Source organism: Myotis daubentonii, chromosome 2 (assembly GCF_963259705.1).
Source record: "Myotis daubentonii chromosome 2, mMyoDau2.1, whole genome shotgun sequence".
Classification (NCBI taxonomy): domain Eukaryota; kingdom Metazoa; phylum Chordata; class Mammalia; order Chiroptera; family Vespertilionidae; genus Myotis; species Myotis daubentonii.
Window position 1 is genome coordinate 71,117,301 of NC_081841.1, and position 19,741 is coordinate 71,137,041.

General features: G+C 36.4%; 1 protein-coding gene across 4 annotated transcripts in view; it reads right to left on the bottom strand.

Moving 5' to 3' along the window:
- ZFC3H1 (zinc finger C3H1-type containing) overlaps positions 1-19,741 on the bottom strand; it is a 58,202-nt gene that overhangs the window by 37,806 nt on the left and 655 nt on the right. For 2 of the 4 annotated variants that reach the window (XM_059683646.1, XM_059683644.1), the window contains exons 2-6: positions 13,799-14,212; positions 7,328-7,392; positions 3,556-3,754; positions 3,093-3,316; positions 269-392 (exon numbers count right to left, since the gene is read on the bottom strand). In XM_059683646.1, coding sequence (XP_059539629.1) covers positions 269-392; positions 3,093-3,316; positions 3,556-3,754; positions 7,328-7,392; positions 13,799-14,212 — 1,026 coding nt within the window. Of the gene's footprint in view, positions 1-268; positions 393-3,086; positions 3,317-3,555; positions 3,755-7,327; positions 7,393-13,798; positions 14,213-19,741 lie in introns of all 4 variants that reach the window. The other 2 variants (XM_059683645.1, XM_059683643.1) reach the window with 1 other exon arrangement.

Here is a 19,741-nt window from a genome sequence, read left to right on the forward strand (position 1 = left end):
ACTTTTCAGACCAAAGAGTTAAGAGTTTTTGAACACTGTCTTTCTATTTAAATGCTATCCGGAAGAAACAATGGGAAATAAAGGTTAATATTACACATTTGAAATTTGCTCTCAAAGTATTTACAACACCAAATAATGCCTATGGTTGAACAATCCACTAACAAATCTCACGTTCATTACATTTCTTTCAAGGTTTGGGGCAGTTTCATGACCATTTTCTATTTAATAATTATGAATATGCAAATGTATTAAGAGTTTTAGCTCATACCTGGAGAACTGGTTTCACTGTCTGTATCCATAGCAACTTCTTCATAGTTATCATATTGATAAATGCCTCCTCCACTATCAGTTGGTTGCTTATCTAAGGATCGTCTCAGGTCCGGATCTGAAGACTAATTACACAAGATATTTAGTTTCACAGCATTTTCTTAGTCTATTCTTAGACTAGAAATTATAAAACAATTAATAGTTATTTTCTAGGAAACAGTATCAAAACTTATGGTGCTCCAGTTAGAGCTTCCTATCACATCTTATTTGGGAAATTCATTGGACATGACAGGTAGTTGATAACTGTCAGATAAAAAAAAATGGAAACTATCAGGGACTATCTACACAGATGAAATCCTCCATAGTTAGCTGAGCTACTCATTACCTATCCTATAGAATAAAAGGCTAATATGCAAATCAACCGAAGGGCAGAACAACCAGTTGGTATGACACACACTGACCACCAGGGGGCAGACAACGCAGGAGCTGGCCCCTGGTGGTCAATGCGCTCCCACAGGGGGAGCGCTGCTCAGCCAGAAGCTGGGCTCAAGGTTGGCGAGTGCAGCAGCAGTGGCAGGAGCCTCTCCCGCCTCTGCGGCAGCGCTAAGGATGTCCGACTGATGGCTTAGGCCAGAGGTGGGCAACCCCTGGCACGCATGCCAAACATGGCATGCCAGTAACTTTTGCTGGCACGCGAAACCCTCTCTTATAATCTTCCATTTACAATTGTGAATCTTTGTTCTCAGTGATGAATTTTGTAATAGGAGTAGCCTGACGGATGAAAGTGGTAGCTCGTGCATATCTCTGAAGGTCACGAAATATAAACCTGATGTAAAATCTCTGTCATCAGTGATGCAGCAGCAAAAGTCTCACTGATAATATCAAACGGAGTCATAAAGTTTTCTGTCGGACTATCAGTGTACATGTATACATTAAAAAATAAATGTATTTTTCATCATCATATACTGTGTTATTGTCGCTCGAATAAATTTTTTTATTTCATCAAGGTTCTTCATATACGTACACCTTAAGAGATATCAAGTAGGCATAGCATGTTCTCAGAAAATTAGGGTTGGCACACAGAAGAATTTTGCGTCAGAGATTTTGCTGGTTTTGGCACACACTCACAAAAAGGTTGCCCACCCCTGGCTTAGGCCCATCAGTTGGACATCCCGTGAGGGCTCCTGGACTACGAGAGAGCACAGGCCAGGCTGAGGGACCCTTTGCCCCACCGTCCCTGCCGAGTGCACGAATTCTGTGCACCGGGCCTCTATTTCCTCTATAAGATGACACCAAAATCTTTAATACTTATGGCCTATCCCAGTATAAAAAACTAGACTAGACAAGCCCTGACTGGTGTGGCTCAGTTGGTTAGAGTATCATCCAATGCACCAAAGGGTCACACGTTCAATTCCCAGTCAGGGCACACACCTAGGTTGGGGATTCGATCCCCAGTTGGGGTGAGGACGGGAGGCAACCAATTGATATCTCTCTCTCTTCTCTCTCTTTCTCCCTCTCCTTTTCTCTCTCTCTAGAATCAAAGAAAAATATGTCCTCTGGTGAGAATTTAAAGAAAAATAAATAAATAAATAATTCAAGTATTATATCATCAAAACTGTATTTAGATTCTTTCCAAAAAACAGTTACATTTTAGCTATAAATAAATTATTAATAGCTGAAAACTAGAAACTCTTGGTCGATATAATTGCATATTTTCTTTTTTACTTCTTACAATGTTTCACTCATAGAGATGTTTTATAACAAACTAAAAACAGCAAAACCTATACAGATGGATATAGGAGTAATGTGCAAATACAATATTTTTCTCTAAATGAAGATTCTATCAAAGTGTTTTTTAGAAGTCCAAATTTACAAATTGCTTGCTTAAGAAAATGAAACTCCTGAATCCCTAAAATTAAAGAGCTCTTACTTTTAATAGCATCTCTAATCCTCTTAGTACATTCACAAATGTAGTCTCAAAGCTCAGAGTTCTAAAAATTATCACTGATAATAACACTAGATCAATATCAAATTTCCAATATATTTCCTGGCACCATCCATAAAAGAGAATTAGTCATTCAGTCATTACCAATGATTCATATATACTAAAGGCCCACAATTGCTTGATAACTAAACAGCCACTAAGGCATCCGGCTGGCGTGGCTCAGTGGTTGAGCATCAACCTATGAACCAGGAGATCACACGGTTCAATTCTCAGTCAAGGCACATGCCCAGGTGTGGGCTCAATCCCCAGTAGGAGGCGTGAGGAGGGCAACCAATGAATGATTCTCTCTCATCATTGATGTTTCTCTCTTTCTCTCCCTCCCCTTTCCTCTCTGAAATCAATAAAAATATATGTAAAAGTAAGTAAATAAAATAAATAGCCACTAAGGCTATTACTAGATGATGATTTAACTTTCTTTAAAATAGTCTATTGATTAAGCATCACACACTTATAACTCCACATTACTAAATAATGAAAAATTAATGAAATTCTGCCCTGTACTTAGGTAGCAGCCATTTTAGAATAAGTCCTCACTACAATTTAGTAATCCTACTTTCATCTAACGAGAAAATGATAAAAAAAGCTAAATGTAGGATTTGCTAACCATGATTTTAGTCTTTCTTTTATTTCTTCTATTTTCAACATCTATAACTATAAAAGACTCATTTTCAATTATAACCTTTCCTTCTCCCCCAAAAAAGTTATATAAGCTGTATCAAACACAAGAACTTTATGTTTCTCAGTTGACTGAATCTATGAAATAAAATGGTAAGGACTCTTAAATTTGAGTAGTGCTTTGATTTCATATTCTTACACTCACTTTACTTCTTGACCGCCTTTTTCCACCAACCAATTTCATGAATCGATTGTACTGCTCTTCCTGATTTGAGAGATCTCGAATTTTTCTGATTTCTTCCTCTCTTTTCCTTCTCTCTTCTTCTTCAGCTTGTTTCCGCAGTTCCTCTTCTTTCAGTCTTTCCTGTTCTTTTTGTTGTTGTAGTTTCTTCCATGCCTTTGTTTGCTGCTTCCTCAATGCTTGTTTAGCTTTAAATGAAAAATGTAGAAACATCAGTTATCTATCAGTTAGAATTTTCTAAAGGATAAAAGAAAACAAGAGCTTTAAAAATAATTTTCATCATCATTAAGTCCTCAGTTCTGTTTACATAGAACTGTCCTCTATTCAAAGGCCATATAATTCTCCACACTCAAAACTTTCTGAGTTAAAATCTAGACACTATACTGATAGATAAAATCATTTAAAAGAATTTAACAAAAATGATCACCTGTAGTGCTAACTTTTTTGGCCGAATGTGTTTTTGTACTGGTTTTAACTTTTTGCTGTACGGCTTTCATCTTAGTCAATTTTTCTTTGCTTTCTTTCATCACCTGCTGTTCTTTTTGTTGCCATTTTTTACTGGCTGACTGAAGAGCCAAAAGACGAAGTTGTAGTTCAGATAGTTCCTCTTCATCTTCACCAAGTTTCTTAAAAAAAAAAAAAAAAAAAAAAAAGTTGCAATTTTTAAATTATTTGACCTTAAACATTTCACCAAGTCAAATCTTTTATGTGATCAAAATTTAATGATGGTTCTAAGGCAAATATTTAAATGACAAATATAAATAAAATAAGAAAACAAGATTACTTACCATAGCCCTAGACCCTAATTTAGTCCCTATAATATAAACAGAAGATCAATCTGTACATATGTTCACGTGTAGGGTTGGAGGGAAAGGATACAACTGATGAAACAAGATAATAGAAAAAAATAAAAAAGAAGGCCTGGCCTGTGTAGCTCAGTAGGTTGGGTGTTGTCATATGCATCGGGAGGCAGCCAGTTCAATTCCTGGTCAAGGATACATGCCCGGGTTGCAGGCTCGATCCCCACTATTTTCCCACTATTGGGAAAGAGGGTATGCAGGAGGCAGTGGATCAATGTTACACTCTTTAATCAATGTTTCTCTCTCTCTCCTTCCCCTTCTCTCTAATAATCAATAAACTATTCTTAAAATAAAAAAGGAAAGTTAAGGGTTAGAGATTAACATTTAATTGAGCTTTCCAAACAAAAAGAATTAAAATCTAGAAGCCAGTGAACAAAACAAAAAAAAAATTCAATCCAGGATCCATAGGAGAGGTAAGGAATGAAGAATAAAGTGGTTATCATGTGAGTAATACAGAGAACTGGTACACTGAAAGTCAAGATTCAAAGTTGCAAACTTTAAAAATATATGTATTTTATAACTCTATAGTGTTGAAAAAAATGATGTAAAGACTTGCTTATATTTGAACATTACATGTTCTAAACCTATAAATATTTATCTGAATATTTAAAATATTTTAAACACCCAAGACTTTTCTTCAGAAAAGCTAAAACAGGAAGACAGATTCAGAGCAAATGTTTGAGAACTTTTTTTCTGACTGAAAAGACCTCTTTTGAGAGAATTTTATAAATTAAATTCTATACATTTTAGCTAAAATATAACTGAAAATGTCAGGCAATCTAAGCAGAGGTTCTTAATTGGAGTGCATGAATTTGCAGGGGAATAAGGTAAGAAAGAGGTTTGGTTCTTTGGCCTCCCCACCCCTTAAAGTTAAATGCAAAATTGTATATGTTTTTCCTTTATGTGTATGTATGAAGAGGCAAAAAAATCAAAAGTCTAAGACTTAAAAAGGTCAAAGATCACTTATCTAATAACTATTAAAAGATATGTTCTTACTAGAGGCCCAGTGCACAAATTCATGCACGGGTGAGGGTCCGGCCAGGGTGAGGGGCCATGGGCAGTTGGCCAGCCATGCCCTGCCCCCTGGTCAAACTCCTGGTCAAGGGGACAACTTGCATATTAGCCTTTTATTATATAGGATTTTGATTTTTAGATAGAGAAAAAAGGAGAGGGGGAGAGTAAAACATCGGTTAGAGAGACACATTGATCTGCTGCCTCCTGCATGTCCCCTACTGGGGATCAAGCCCACAACCTGGGTATGTGCCCTGATTGGAAATCGAACCAGGGACCTGCCTGCTGGTCTGTGAAATGACGCTCAGTCCACTGAGCCACACACCATTCGGGCTCTAATGACTTTTTCTTATAGGTGAATTGTAATTACATTTTTCCTAAAACCCAATTATTTAATTCTTAAGCATAAAGAAACAGTAGTTCCTATATCAACAGGTTTCACTCTTACATGAACTATTATAAATCCCCAACTGAACTACCATTACATCAGTTTATACAAACCAGGATATAGTTACCTTTCCCACTATTGGGAAATATATGTAAAAAATGAGTTTTAAAATTATCATCATCCTTTTTTACTCTATAGTCACTTAAACATACCAAATTCTACTGCTTGGCACTAAAGTTCTAGAGCCATGTTGTCCAATATAGTAGCAACGAGTCACATCTGGCTACTTAAATTTAAATAACCAAAACTGAATACAAAATTCAGTTCCTCAGCCACAATAATCATTTCAAGTGCTTAACAGCCACATGTGGTTTAATACTTACCGTATTAAAGAGTACAGATATAGAACATTTCCATAATTACAGAAAATTCTATTAGATTTTGGACAGTGCTGATCTAGAGAGTTTAAAATAAAGCTATCATCAGTTCCATTGAGACTTAAAAGTCTTCAGTTACTTTTTGCAACTATCCTTTTAGAATATAAGAAACCACTGCCCTAACCGGTTTGGCTCAGTGGATAGAGCGTCAGCCTGCAGACTGAAAAGTCCCAGGTTCGATTCCGGTCAAGGGCATGTACCCTTGATTGCAGGCACATCCCCAGTAGGGGGTATGCAGGAGGCAACTGATCAATGTTTCTCTCTCATCGATGTCTCTAACTCTCTCTCCCTTCCTCTCTGTAAAAAATCAATAAAATATATATTTTTTTTAAAAAAGAAAGAAACCACTGATTCTACTGTGCAACTATATGCTATTTAAAGCAGCTATTTGATCAGCAAGAAGGGCACTGAACCTCATTCAACTCTTTGCTCTGACGTTTAAGTCCTACGTAACTATAGGCAAGTCACTTAACCTGTATAAATTTTACCTTATCTGTAAAATAGTCAACTTACTTTACAAAATTGCTGGGTTGATATTTAAAAACATATACACATATATATGCATGAATGTGCATGTGTGTGTATCTGTTATATTATCATCCTTAAATGCAGGACCACCTCTTTCCTAAAGCTCCTAGGCTCTTTGCATCATTACCATTTACTCATAAAAACTAGCTGAAATCTTAAATGCAGCTATTTCCAGATCTCTAATTCAACAACAACAACAAAAGGCTTGGATAATTAACTGCCTATTAAATGTCAAACACAGATTGGTGATGCCTCTGTATTTTATCCTATGGAACCTCACAACAAACCCAGAGAACAGATGACATTAAACTCATTTTGTAAAGAAGAAAAACAGAGGCAAGCAAAGGCTTACACAAGATCAGTCAGCTGCACAGTCAGCTGCACAGCCAGCGTGCCTGTGGTTGAGTGTTGACCAATGAACCAGAAGGTCACAGTTTGATTACCAGTCAGGGCACATGCCCAGGTTGAGGGCTCAATCCCCAGTGTGGGGCACTGCAGGAGACAACCGATCAATGATTCTCTTTATCACTGATGTTTCAATCTTTCTCCCTCTCCCTTCCTCTCTGAAATCAATAAAAATACATATTTTTTTAAAAACTAATCAGCTAAGAGGAACTAGAATTGAATACCAGGTCAAGGTTTGTCTAACTCCGAAGCTTTCCCACACAGGATAATGCCTCCCATAATTAAAAAATAAAATTATCTGGATGAAAATTAAGTTTCAAAAAACAAAGAGATCATCTAAGGAAATAAATAACACTTCAATTAAACACAATTTAATTGAACCTAGTGAAAAAATACTCTAAGATGTCTATCCAGATTTTCTTATCTTTAAGCTTATGTCCAAATAAAGATATCACAAAGATGAAAGTAAATTAGTAAAAAGCAAGACAATTTCCCTTTCGAAAGAACAGAGTAAAGCAGTACAACGGTCAGTCTTATAGAGCTATCCAATTCCACAAAGTAGTATCTTACCTTTTCAGATAGAATATCTGAGGCACTAAGCCGTCTTGTTAAATTTTGTTCCTTATCTTCTAATCCTTTAAAATAAAACAGCATACTTTGAGGGAGCTATAATCAACTTAAAATAAACGCTATATAATGTTTGATATTAATTATTTTAAAGGGTCTCATTTTCTCAATCTCTCAAGCAAAAGAATGTTGTTAGAGAAAATGAAAATCTGACTAAACTCATATTGGCTTCATTTCCAAAAGTTAGAAAGCTGGTGGTTCAAGATATTAAATTATAAATTAAAAGCCCATTTTGATAAAAATACTTTTAAATGAAAAATTATTATAAATGAGAACTACAGTAGACAACAAGCAAAGCTGCATCATTATAAAACAGATAATACACATTGGTAAAATATAATTAATTCACACCTCTAAATGAAATGAACTCAACATTCAGAGATTGTATTGGATTTATACACCAAAGAAATGGTCCTCTATCTAGAAAAGCGTCAGCACAAGTAGGTTAAGTACCAATAAATTAAATCCAACCAACATTTTTCCAGAATTCTAGCCTTGGGCCCAGATTACTGGAAAAGTTATTTACAAAATCTCGTTTATGTATTATCTAACCTATAACTGCTCAACAATAAAGTTACACACAATAAAGTTACAGCATATTTACAATAGCATTGAGATACACTTCTGAAGCTAAAAGAGAGTCTTTCCTCAAGATGACACAAATGAAGTCTAAAGTCCAAGTTCAGTTTCCCCCCATCTCATCTGTCAGTGTTCCAAACATCCTAACTTGATTGCCTAGAGACGCACTGGTAAAAGAACAGACAACTTATTCAATAAATGGAGAAATTACTAAACAAGTATCCTAGACAAAGTAAGTAGAAGGCAATCACCAAATAAGCTTTCAGGCGTATTTTGAAAATGTGAATTTGTTGCAACATGACTGATATATTAGAAAATAATTTGAGCATAACACAAATTTCATGTTTGCTTAAGTGTGATTTGTCTCCAAGAAACATTGAGAATGCAGAAAACTAACCCCCCGGTGATCCAAGCCACGTAGCAACAGAAAAACCCCACAAACTTTGAGCATCTACCAACTACTTCAGTTCAATGTGTATGTTATCAGCCACACTCATCCATATCTGATGTAACAGCTTACTATCCAAATTCAGATAACCTTCTTGCTCCACTTTATAATAATTCATAAGCTGCCCTAACCAGTTTGGCTCAGTGCAAAGAGCGTCAGCCTGCTGACTAAAAAGTCCCAGGTTGGATTCCGATCAAGGGCATATACCTTGGTTGTGGGCACATCCCCAGTAGGGGGTGTGCAGGAGGCAACTGATCGATGTTTCGCTCTCATCAATGTTTCTAACTCCCTATCCCTCTCCCTTCCTCTCTGTAAAAAATCAATAAAATATATTTTTAAAAATAATAATTCATAAGCTGAAAATCTTCCACTTCCACACACACATTTTAGGTCTTTTTCAAAGTAAAATGACATTTATTGTAGTGTTTGAAGCATTTTTTTTTTACCCCTTTTAACATGGACAGCTGCACTACAATTTTTATTAGGCTCCTATCTTTTTTCATGTGTCACTGACACAGTTTTTAAATGTTTCTCTAATTCCATTTTGTTCATAAACACTGTGGCTTTTATTTTGCAAATTATGCAGAGTAGTGATTTATAGGAATGCATGTCACATTATAGCAAAATTGATCATACTTCAAAGAATACTAAAATGAAAAAAAAGACATAGACTTTCAATAATAAGTGTAAAAAGCACTAAACTTTGCTCCTACATGAGAAGCCTATTTGATGAGAATATATCTTATCTATAACTGGTGACGGCATCCTGCTTTAAAGTAGCATAGAGGCATGTATCCATTACACTAGCAGATATCTTATGAGCACGTTACCTTAAAAACAAGCACAAACCATAAATTTCACACTATAAATTTAACTTTACACAAAGAGTATAAAAGCAGGTTATTTTTTAAAACCAAGCATATAGTCAGTCACCAATGTCATGTGTCCACCAATAAAATGTGCCTCTACAATAAAATTATTTCAATTCTCAATACTTCCAAAATGAATGCAGTATTTTAAAAATTAATTATTACATGGTATCCTAAACTGAGCTAGAGACAGTCATCATGATATAGGTGATAATTAAAACCATAATTGAAAACACCCCAGAAAAAATGGAACACTAAGGACATCAACAGTTAAGTTACCAAGAAATGTTTTAAAGAAAAATCAGAAAATTAAAAGAAATTCCAGCGAAGCCTGGCAGCCCACGGCCTGGACGACCCTGGCTGCGGCTGCACTGGGCGCCTCCCACCCCGCCCTCGGCGCCCCTGCCCCTCCAGGAAGGGGAGGAGGAGAGGGGAGCCCGCCGCCGAGGCCGACGACCCCCCACCCCCACCCCGCCCAGCCTGGGGTCCCCTGCCCATGAGGTGGACGCCCCCCGGGAGTAAAAAAAAAAAAAAAAAAAAAAATTCCAGATGTGTATGGTATCACAGAAACCCCAAAATTTCAAGATTAGTGAGAAAAACATCACTGAATATAGACCTCAAAAGTCAAAGTGATCCGTTGAGAATATGTACAAAATAAATAATGCCAAGAATTTGCTCAAGAATCACTCATAATAAAAACCAAAGTTCTTATATGGCTCTGCATGATATATCCCTACGATCTTTGTTTGACCTCTTCTCTCCCACTATTCATCCCCCTCACTCTCTTTTAAAAAAAAAAAAAGTTATTAGGTTTTAGAGAGGGGAAGGGAGAGGGATGGAGAGATAGAAACATCAATGAACGAGAAGCATCAATTGGCTGCCTCCTGCACGCCCCCTATTGGTGATCAAGCCTGCAACCATGCACATGCCCTGACTGGAAGTCAAACTACTGAGCTCTTAGTTCATGGATAGACGTTCAACCACTGGGCTACAAAAGCTGGCACTCTCTCTTCTTTAGTAACACAGGCCTCTCTGTTATTCCCCAAATAATCCAGGCAACCCTCTGCCTTAGGGTCATTATTCTAGTTCAGCGATTTTCAGCTTGGGTGCCGCGAGAATTTTTAAAACATGTGATACCTGACTGCCTTAGGAGCACTGACCTCTTCTCCTTTAGATTGTTAAATAAAATAATAATAACAGCCAACTCAACAGCAGCCATTCTGTATGAATTAATCAAAATTATACCTATTTTTTTGTCAGATCAGCAAAAAATATATTTTCTGGTGTACTGCAGAATTTTAGTAATTAGTTTATGTGTCATATGATGAAAAAGATTGAAAACCGTTGTCCTAGTTCAGTGATTCTCAAACTTTAGGAGGTATCAGAATCAACAGGAAGGCTTGTTAAATATAGATTGCTGGGCCCCACTTCCAGAGTTTCCAATTCAGTATCTGGAGTAGGGTCTGAGAATCTGCATTTCTATAAAGTTCCCAGTTAATGCTGGTACAAGGACCACAGTAAAAAAAAAAAAAAAAAAAAAAAAAAAAAAAAAAAAAATTACTGCCCTAGCTATTCATTCTATTTGCCTAGTAACCTCTACCCCCTGATATCCATTTGGCTATTTCCTCAGCGTCTTCAAAACTTGTGTTTAAGGACATTCAGAAAGCCAAGAGACATATGAAAACATGCTCAAAGTCACTAATCATCCGAGAGATGCAAATCAAAACAACAATGAGGTACCATCTCACACCTGTCAGACTGGTTATCATCAACAAATCAACAAACGACAAGTGCTGGAGAGGATGTGGAGAAAAAGGAACACTCGTGCACTGCTGGTGGGAATGCAGACTGGTGCAGCCACTATGGAAGACAGTATGGAGTTTCTGAAAAAACTAAAAATGGAACTCCCATTTGACCCTGTGATCTCACTTCTAGGAATATATCCCAAGAAAACAGAAACACCAATCAGAAAGGATATATGCATCCCTATGTTCATAGCAGCACAATTCACCATAGCTAAGATCTGGAAACAGCCTAAGTGCCCATCAGTAGATGAATGGATTAGAAAACTGTGGTACATCTACACGATGGAATACTATGCTGCTGTAAAAAAAGAAGGAACTCTTATCATTTTCAATGGCATGGATGGAACTGGAGAGCATTATGCTAAGTGAAATAAGCCAGTCAATGAAGGAAAAATACCACATGATCTCACTCATTCATGGATAATAGAGACCATTATAAACTTATGAACAATAATAGATACAGAGGCAGAGCTGCCTCGAACAGACTGTCAAACTACAGCAGGAAGGCCGGGGAGGGTGGGAGGGCAGGAGGGGGATGGGTAAGAGATCAGCCAAAGGACCTGTATGCATGCATATAAGCATAACCAATGGACATAAGACACTGGGAGGTAGGGGAGGCCAGGGGATTGTCAAGGGCAGGGGAAAAAAAAAAAAGGAGACATATGTAATACTCTTTGTAATACTTTAAGCAATAAAAAAAAATAAAAAATAAAGAAATTAAAATAAATAAGGTAAGGGATTCTTAAGAACAAATTTTTAAAATATTTTTTAATTGATTTCAGAGAGAAAGAAAGAGGGAGAAAGTGTAACATCAATGATGAGAATCATTGATTGGCTGCCTCCTGCATGCCCCACACTGGGGATTGAGCCTGCAACCCAGGCATGTGCCCAGACCAGAAATTAACCGTGACCTCCTGGTTCATGGGTCGACACTCAACCACTAAGCCACACTGGCCAGGCATCTTAAGAAAAACTGTTTGTTTGTCTGTTTGTTTTGTTAACCCTTCTCTGAGGATATTTTTCCATTGATTTTTAGGGAGAGTAAGAGAGGGAAAGACAGAGAGAAACATCGATGTGAGAGAAACACATCAATTGATTGCCTCTTGTACACACCCCAATCAGGACCCGGGCTGGGGAGGAGCCTGCAACCAAGGTATGTGCCCTTGACTGGAATCGAACCCAGGACGCTTTGGTCTTCAGGCCAATATTCTATCCATTGAGCCAAATTGGCTAGGGCAAGAATAATTTTTAATAAACTTTTATAACTTACAGGAAATGGACACATTACTAGAAAAACATAGTTTATGTAAACAGCCTTAACCAGAAATAGAAAGAAGAGTCACAAAAGAAAAAAAAGGAACAAAACAAACGAACAAAAAGAAATAGGTCAGTAGTTTAAAACCTTCCCAGAAAAAAAACTCCATCCAGACCCAGACACTTTAACCAGCAAGATTTATCAAATATCCCAGCAATGATTCCAATCTTGACCTATTCCAGAAAATGAAAAAAGGAAACCACTCCCCAACTCATTTTGAGCATCACAACCTTATACTAAAACTTGGCAAGCAAAAGATAGGTAAAAAATTAAAGGCTTTGAACCCAGATGAAAAATTCTAAACAAAGCATTAGCAAACCTTTATTTATGAAGGTTTTAAATTGCCCGAAATGCAAGAACTCAAATGTCCCTCAACTAGTAAATGGATAAACTGCAGAGCCATACAAAAGAACACTCAGCAATAAAAAATAACAAACTGCTATTATATACAACCAAATGGATGAATCTCAAATACACTATGCCAAGAGAAAGTAGCTAGAAGCAACCTAGGCATGTACCCTAGCCAGAAATTGAACCCTCAACCTTTGGTATATGAGACAATGCTCCAACCAACTGAGCCACCCAACCAGGGCTACATGACATTCTTGAAAAAGCAAAACTGTAAGGATAGTAAAGAGATCAGCAGTTACCAGGTGGGCTAAGGGTTTGGGAAGTGAGGGACTGACTACAAAGTGGCATGGAGAAATTGGTAGGGGTTAATGGAACTGTTCCATATCTTAACTGGAGAGTGGTGGTGATTACCCAACTGTCTGCATTTGTCAAAATTCAAAAAACTACATATGTAAAAAAGGATAAATTTTACTGTGTATAAATTATACATTTATAAAAAGAAAAATTAACAAACCAAATCCATGATGTATAAAAATGATATATCAATGAACTAGCTGGATTATCTCAACTACACAAGGGTAGTTTAACACTACAAAATCAATTAACATAATCCACTACACTAATAAAGAAGAAATATTACATGCATGCTCTTCTCAATAATGAAGAAAAAAGATTTGATAAGCTTCAACATCCATTTCATGCTGAAAATCTCAAACAAGCAATAGGGGAAAGGAAAAAAAACAACTTCCTTTACCCAACAAGGGATAGTACATGTTTAAACATGTTTAATGGTAAATGTCAAAAGCATTCCCTTTAAGTTTGGGGGAAAAGGTGCCCACTATTACTTATACTAAAAATTGTATAAGTTTTTTAAAAATTAGAATGAAATAAACACCTTCATTCGATGATATAACGATGTAGAAAGTGCAAAAATAACTCAGATAAATTATTAGAATATCAATGAAGCATGCCACCAAAATAGGTAGTTAGGTACCCCTTTAGAAATACAAGACTCTTATACTTAACTGAAGTGTTTAATTCTATTACCTTGACTGGATTCAGTAGCGTCAGATTTCAGGGAAAGTTGTTTTGTTCCATCTTTAACTTTTTTCAACCGGTTCTTATCTCCTGGTAAAGTCAATTTTTGCCTGAGTGGTTTTAATTCAAATGCCTGGAAAGTTTTGACCTGTGTTTTCTCCTCAGGAGCTAATTCTTTACTTGAGTCCTTTATAATACTGACATTTTCAGTGCTTGTTTGGTCCTCAGAGTTCAATGTTTTGGGATCTTCCTGCACATTCTCTTCTTTGCTACTCAAAGCTAGTTTTTCATCCTTATTGATGCATTCTAGTTCCAACTGTATTTGTTTGTACTTCAAAAGTAAATCTTCAAAAGTTTCTTCCCCACAGTTTTCACTTTTTGATGAATAATTTTTTCTTGATGGAGATCTTCCAAAACTTTTGGCTGAACAGCATATTAAGGAAACCAGTTTCCAAAAACTTTCCAGTTAATTTAATAAAAACACATTAAGTTATAGATGAGTTGTCTCCCTTTTTTCAAGATGAAGTGATATTTTTAAATTACTAAATTCCACTTTAATATATATGCTGCTAATGCCCACCTTCATTCTGTGCCCATATTTCAAATTTAACAAATATCCATATAAATAGTCCACTTACAAAATCACTAGTGTCAATTATTACCCGTAGAATCCACAGATATTCCATCTGGTTAGGTTATAACATCCTTCCTTCTGTAGGTATCAGGAAAGCCCATAATGAGCTGATGTTAAGATTCCTTTCTGAAGCAAGAGGGAAGAAACTGAATGGTTTGTCACAGATGTGGATAATTTACACTTCAGATAATCAGGAGGAAAGTTTCTTCTCTTTAATTAGTTTCTTCTCATGTCTCAATTTTTAAAAAATAGAGATAAAAAATGAACACTGACAATTAAGACTGATTTATGAATAAGAAACATTTGCTTAAAAACCTAATACATAACAATCTCCGAGCTCATCAACTATACTAACATCTAATACATGCATAAACTAAGACAATGAAGGCAGTTTTACGATAAAAAAACAAACTCTTAAATAGTATTCAAAAAGTATCTTCTAAACATTTCCCCTAAACATAAGGATACCTAAACCAATTATTTTAGTTATTTTCTTCTCTAACATAGTGATAAACACAGTACAACTTCTTTCTTGGAAATGGCTACAAAGTTACAAACTATAAATTTTATTCAAAATAATTCATACATATGAGAATTGTTATACCTCCCTTTTCCAGCCTACAAATTAACAAGAGAAAAGTATTTAAAGTGACTTTAATACAATGTCATCTACAGATCATTTGAATTGGCTAGAATATAGCATTAGTTACCAAATGTTTCTTCTGTTTAATAACTTACACGACAAGCAACTTGCAAAGATTTTAAACTTCCCTAATGACCAATTCAAGAATGGGAATCAACACCAAATATTTTAGAAACTAAACAAGAATTACAACTAAAAATCTTAATGGTTCTAGCAAAAGTTTGGGTAAATATTTGTTCTCTGATCTCTTCAGAGCCACGTTTCTTAAAAGAACTCTAGTGCAGTGGTTCTCAATCTTGGCTGCACATTAGAATCACCTGGGAATTTTTTTAAAATCCTGATTTCTGGGCCTCATCCTCTGGAAATTGTTTCTTTGTCATGGGGTGAGGCCACAACATTAGTAACAAAGAAACAGAATTTCCGGAGGATGAGGCCCAGAAATCAAGATTTTAAAAAGATTCCCAGGTGATTCTAATGTGCAGCCAAGATTGAGAACCACTGCACTAGTGTCTCATTACCTATCTTATACACTCTTCAACCCAATGGCATCTGGCTTCTGCTGGCCGAGTTTATCCACCACTTTTTACCTGACCTCTCTGTAGCATTAGACACTAAGCCACTTCTCTCTTGGCTTCCATAACTTCCTTCTCCACTTGTTTCCCCACATTTTTTTTCCCTTTAAGTTTTCTTAACTCCAGTAATGGTGCTCTCCATGTTAACATATAGCCTCTCTTTTTATTTTGAGCATTCTAATGCATTCCATAGTTTTACATACTATGAGAAGCTTGGCCTAGAACAAATATTTGGAGTTCTTCCACAAGTCATCCCCGATACTGCAGCTAGAGCCAGGGGTGGGCAAACTTTTTGACTCGAGGGCCACAATGGGTTCTTAAACTGGACCGGAGGGCTGGAACAAAAGCATGGATGGAGTGTTTGTGTGAACTAATATAAATTCAAAGTAAACATCATTACATAAAAGGGTACGGTCTTTTTTTTTTAGTTTTATTCATTTCAAACGGGCCGGATCCAGCCTGCGGGCCGGAGTTTGCCCACGGCTGTGCAGCTAGGCCAGTTGAGAACCACTGCACTAGTCTCACCAAAAACAGACTCCAAAATTCTTATAATGGCATATAATGCCTTCATTTGACCTGTACTTCCTTTTCCAATCCACCTTTCCCCTATTCATCACAATTTATGCATGGCTTTTGTCTAGGTTTTTCTGTTCTTCAAATTGACCCCAATTCAAATGTCACCTATTTGAAGCCAGAAAATTATTTGCTACCCTACCATTATGTATTCTTTGTACACAAATGCTGTAATTAACTGCATTTACATCTCACTTTTCAATGAAGCTATCTAAAGGCACAGCCCCAGTAATTAAAAAAATAATAATGACATAAGATTGGAAACCTTTACAGAAGGAAGATTCAATACTCTCAATAAGAAATAAAATAACTAAAGGACTGAAAAAATGAGGAAAAGTGAGTTATGATTTTAATTGACTAATCCTCAAGGCTCAATGAAATCTTATTTTAAATTTTTATTTTTATTGATTTTAGAGAATGGAAGGGGGTGGGGAGAGAGAAACATTAACTTGTTGTTCCACTTATGTAGGCATTCATTGGTTGCTTCTTTTACGTGCACTAACTGGGGATCTAACCCATAACCTTGGCGTTGGTGACAACACTCTAACCACCTGAACTACCCAGCAGGGCTGAAATCTACTTCTGTCTATGCAGAACAGCTAAAAGCAAACACTTAAAGGATTTAATTTTAAGCTGGCCAGGATGCAATTTCTAGCTGAAACCTGATTTTAAAAACAAACTACCTGTCAACCTTTACAACTACAGGTGAAAATAGAATGACTGTCTACTGATGAGAGACACTGGCCTAATATTTTAGCTCTCATCAGATTTAAAGGTTTAAAACAGTAGTCAACCAAAGGAGACATATGCTAAGACTAAGTGTCTATCACTAAAAAAAATTAAAAATGAATGAGAATGCCCTGGCAGGTGTTGCTCAGTTGGTTGGAGCATCATCCCGTAGTCTGGAAGGTGGCAAGTTCAATTCCCGGTTACATCGATGTTCCCCTCTCCCTCTCCCCATCTCTCAAATCAATAAAGAATGAAAATAAGTACTGGCCCTAGCTGGCGTGGCTCAGTTGACTGGGCATCAATCATCCCATGCACCAAGAGGTGCAGGGCTCCATTCCCAGTCAGGACACATGCCTGGGTTTCCAGCTCCATCCCCAGTGGGGGGCGTACAGGAAGCAGCTGAATGTTTCTTCCACATGATGTTTCTCTCACTTTCCCTCCTCCCCCTCCCTCTCGAAAATCAATTTTAAAATATTTTTTAAAAGACAGTTAAGTACTGCAGTAGGATTTGGTTTATTCTACTTCTTTTAAGCTACATCTAGCATACCTTAATCATTACAAAGAAAGAAGTTTTAAAAAAAACCACCAACCACCTGTACTCATGCTGCTTCACTTCTGGATTATGGAAATGAGCCACAGAAAAACACTTATTCTTTCTGAATGCAAAACTTGTAAAATAAAAATGTCATTATTATAATCAACAATGGAAATATGAATTAAACTCAGTACAATCTTGGTCTTAAAGACATCTGAATGGGGGACCTGGGGGAGAGGTTAAGGGAGGATGACTGGGGGAAAAAAGGGACATCTAATACTTTCAACAATAAAGATAATTTTTTTAAAAAGAAAGAAATTTGAATAAATAAAATTTCACATTACAATTTTTGTTTGCTCATGTTATACAAAAGTGGCTGGGAACTGTTTTTCTTCACAAATTCTTAAAAGTATACCACCTCTAGGATGTATTAATGATACTTCACAAGAAAAGCAATTAGCAGAGGATCAAATCAAGCATCCTTTTCTTAAATGCAGCATCTGTGAAAAGAAAAAACATCAAGACTGCTCATTTCTAATAAGTTAATAGAGAAATCAGACTGGTTACTTTATTCCACAACTTCATATGCCTGTTTATTAATAAAAACATTAACTTAATAAAGGTATATGGCAGAGGCCAAGTTGATATTAAATGAGTGGACAGAAGGAAGGCAAAGGAAAAAGGTAGGGAAACGCACTCATCACCCCCTTTTCTACAGAATAATTTAAGAATAAACTTTGAGTTCCCATAATCCTTTTTATGTCCCTCAATTTGAACTTTTTATATTAAACTAATTGTTTAACTCTATCTCTCCAACACAAATTACAAGTGTCATTTTTTCTATTCTTAAAAATATATATATATATATATATATATATATATATATATGCGCTTAAATACCTTTCTGTTTTTAGATTCAGAATTGACAATGAACAAATCCTTGGTTAATAAATATCTCAGGCACGGATTTTAACTTTACTGAAAAACATCCTGTCACTTTAAAAGTTAAATACCTACATCATTTTCTCTGAAATAATCCTGGAATGTTCCTAACTCAAATTTTGGTTGCCAATGTAAGTTTTTACAAGGCATTAGCACCGGAAGCTGCTGCTACTTACCTAACCTACATTTCTTGTCCCCTTTGTATCTTGACATCTAAAAAAGACCATATGGCTCTAATATAAAAATGTTGAGTGCTTTCCAAACAAATGTCATTATATGTAAGTTTCATATATAACTTCACTAACAAAATCATTATACCATGGAAATTGCAACCAATAATAAAGGTGCCAAGTAAACTACTTTTATGTAGTTATCATGGAATAAGCAAGACATAGTTCTACCAACCCATCAAAAAACAGGAAAACTTCAGGTGACTGATTACTCAGTATAAATACTGCGTAGACTCAGGAATGTTAAAGATAAGGAAGAATAACGTTAGAGGAAACAAAAATCAGGTATTTTGCTTCTCAACCTCTCCACATCTCCATCCTCCCACACATCCCTATGGCTTCCCATGTTAAAAATTAAAATGCTGTTAAGTTTATCCTTCTCTTTCTGACCCAATCTGTCAGCACTAGGAATTATAAAATGTCCACAAAGTAAACGTAAGAAATAGTAAAGTTTTCCAAGAAGATACATGAATTTAAATCCTCTGACTTAAAAGAGTTGGTGAAGATAATATATGGTCCTTTTCCCCCACTTTAAAAGACACCAATATATAGGAATAAATCAAGAACGGTAAAAACAAAATCACAAACAAAAACGACAAGATGATGAAGAATGAAACTTCACAATTTACACTATCCAAGTGTAATGAGGTCTGAGGTCCAAGAACCTCTGGAAGACAGCCTCTTGGTACTCTTCTCCCTCATTAAAAGTTTTGTTTAACCGCAAAAAACAAACAAACAAACAAAAAAAAAAAACACTATTCCCCAAATCGTTTGTCTATATTTAATTTTCCTCTCCCTCTAACAGTCCAAGTTAACCTCACGTATTAAAGTTCCTGTACCAGCAAAGACAAATGCTAATAAAACGTGGGCATCTGAGGTCCGGTTACAAACCTGACCTTAGACTGTTAGATCCCACTAGCTTGGCCCCAAACAATGACTCGGCCCTGTTAAAAGGCAATAGACCCAATAAAGCAATCCTGAGAAGCACTACAGCGTGACACATGGGGATTGCCCACGAACAGCTTACCGTAAGTAACAAACGAGCGGCTCCGGCGGCGCAGGGAAGTTACTCATCCCGCAGACCTAGGAAGGAC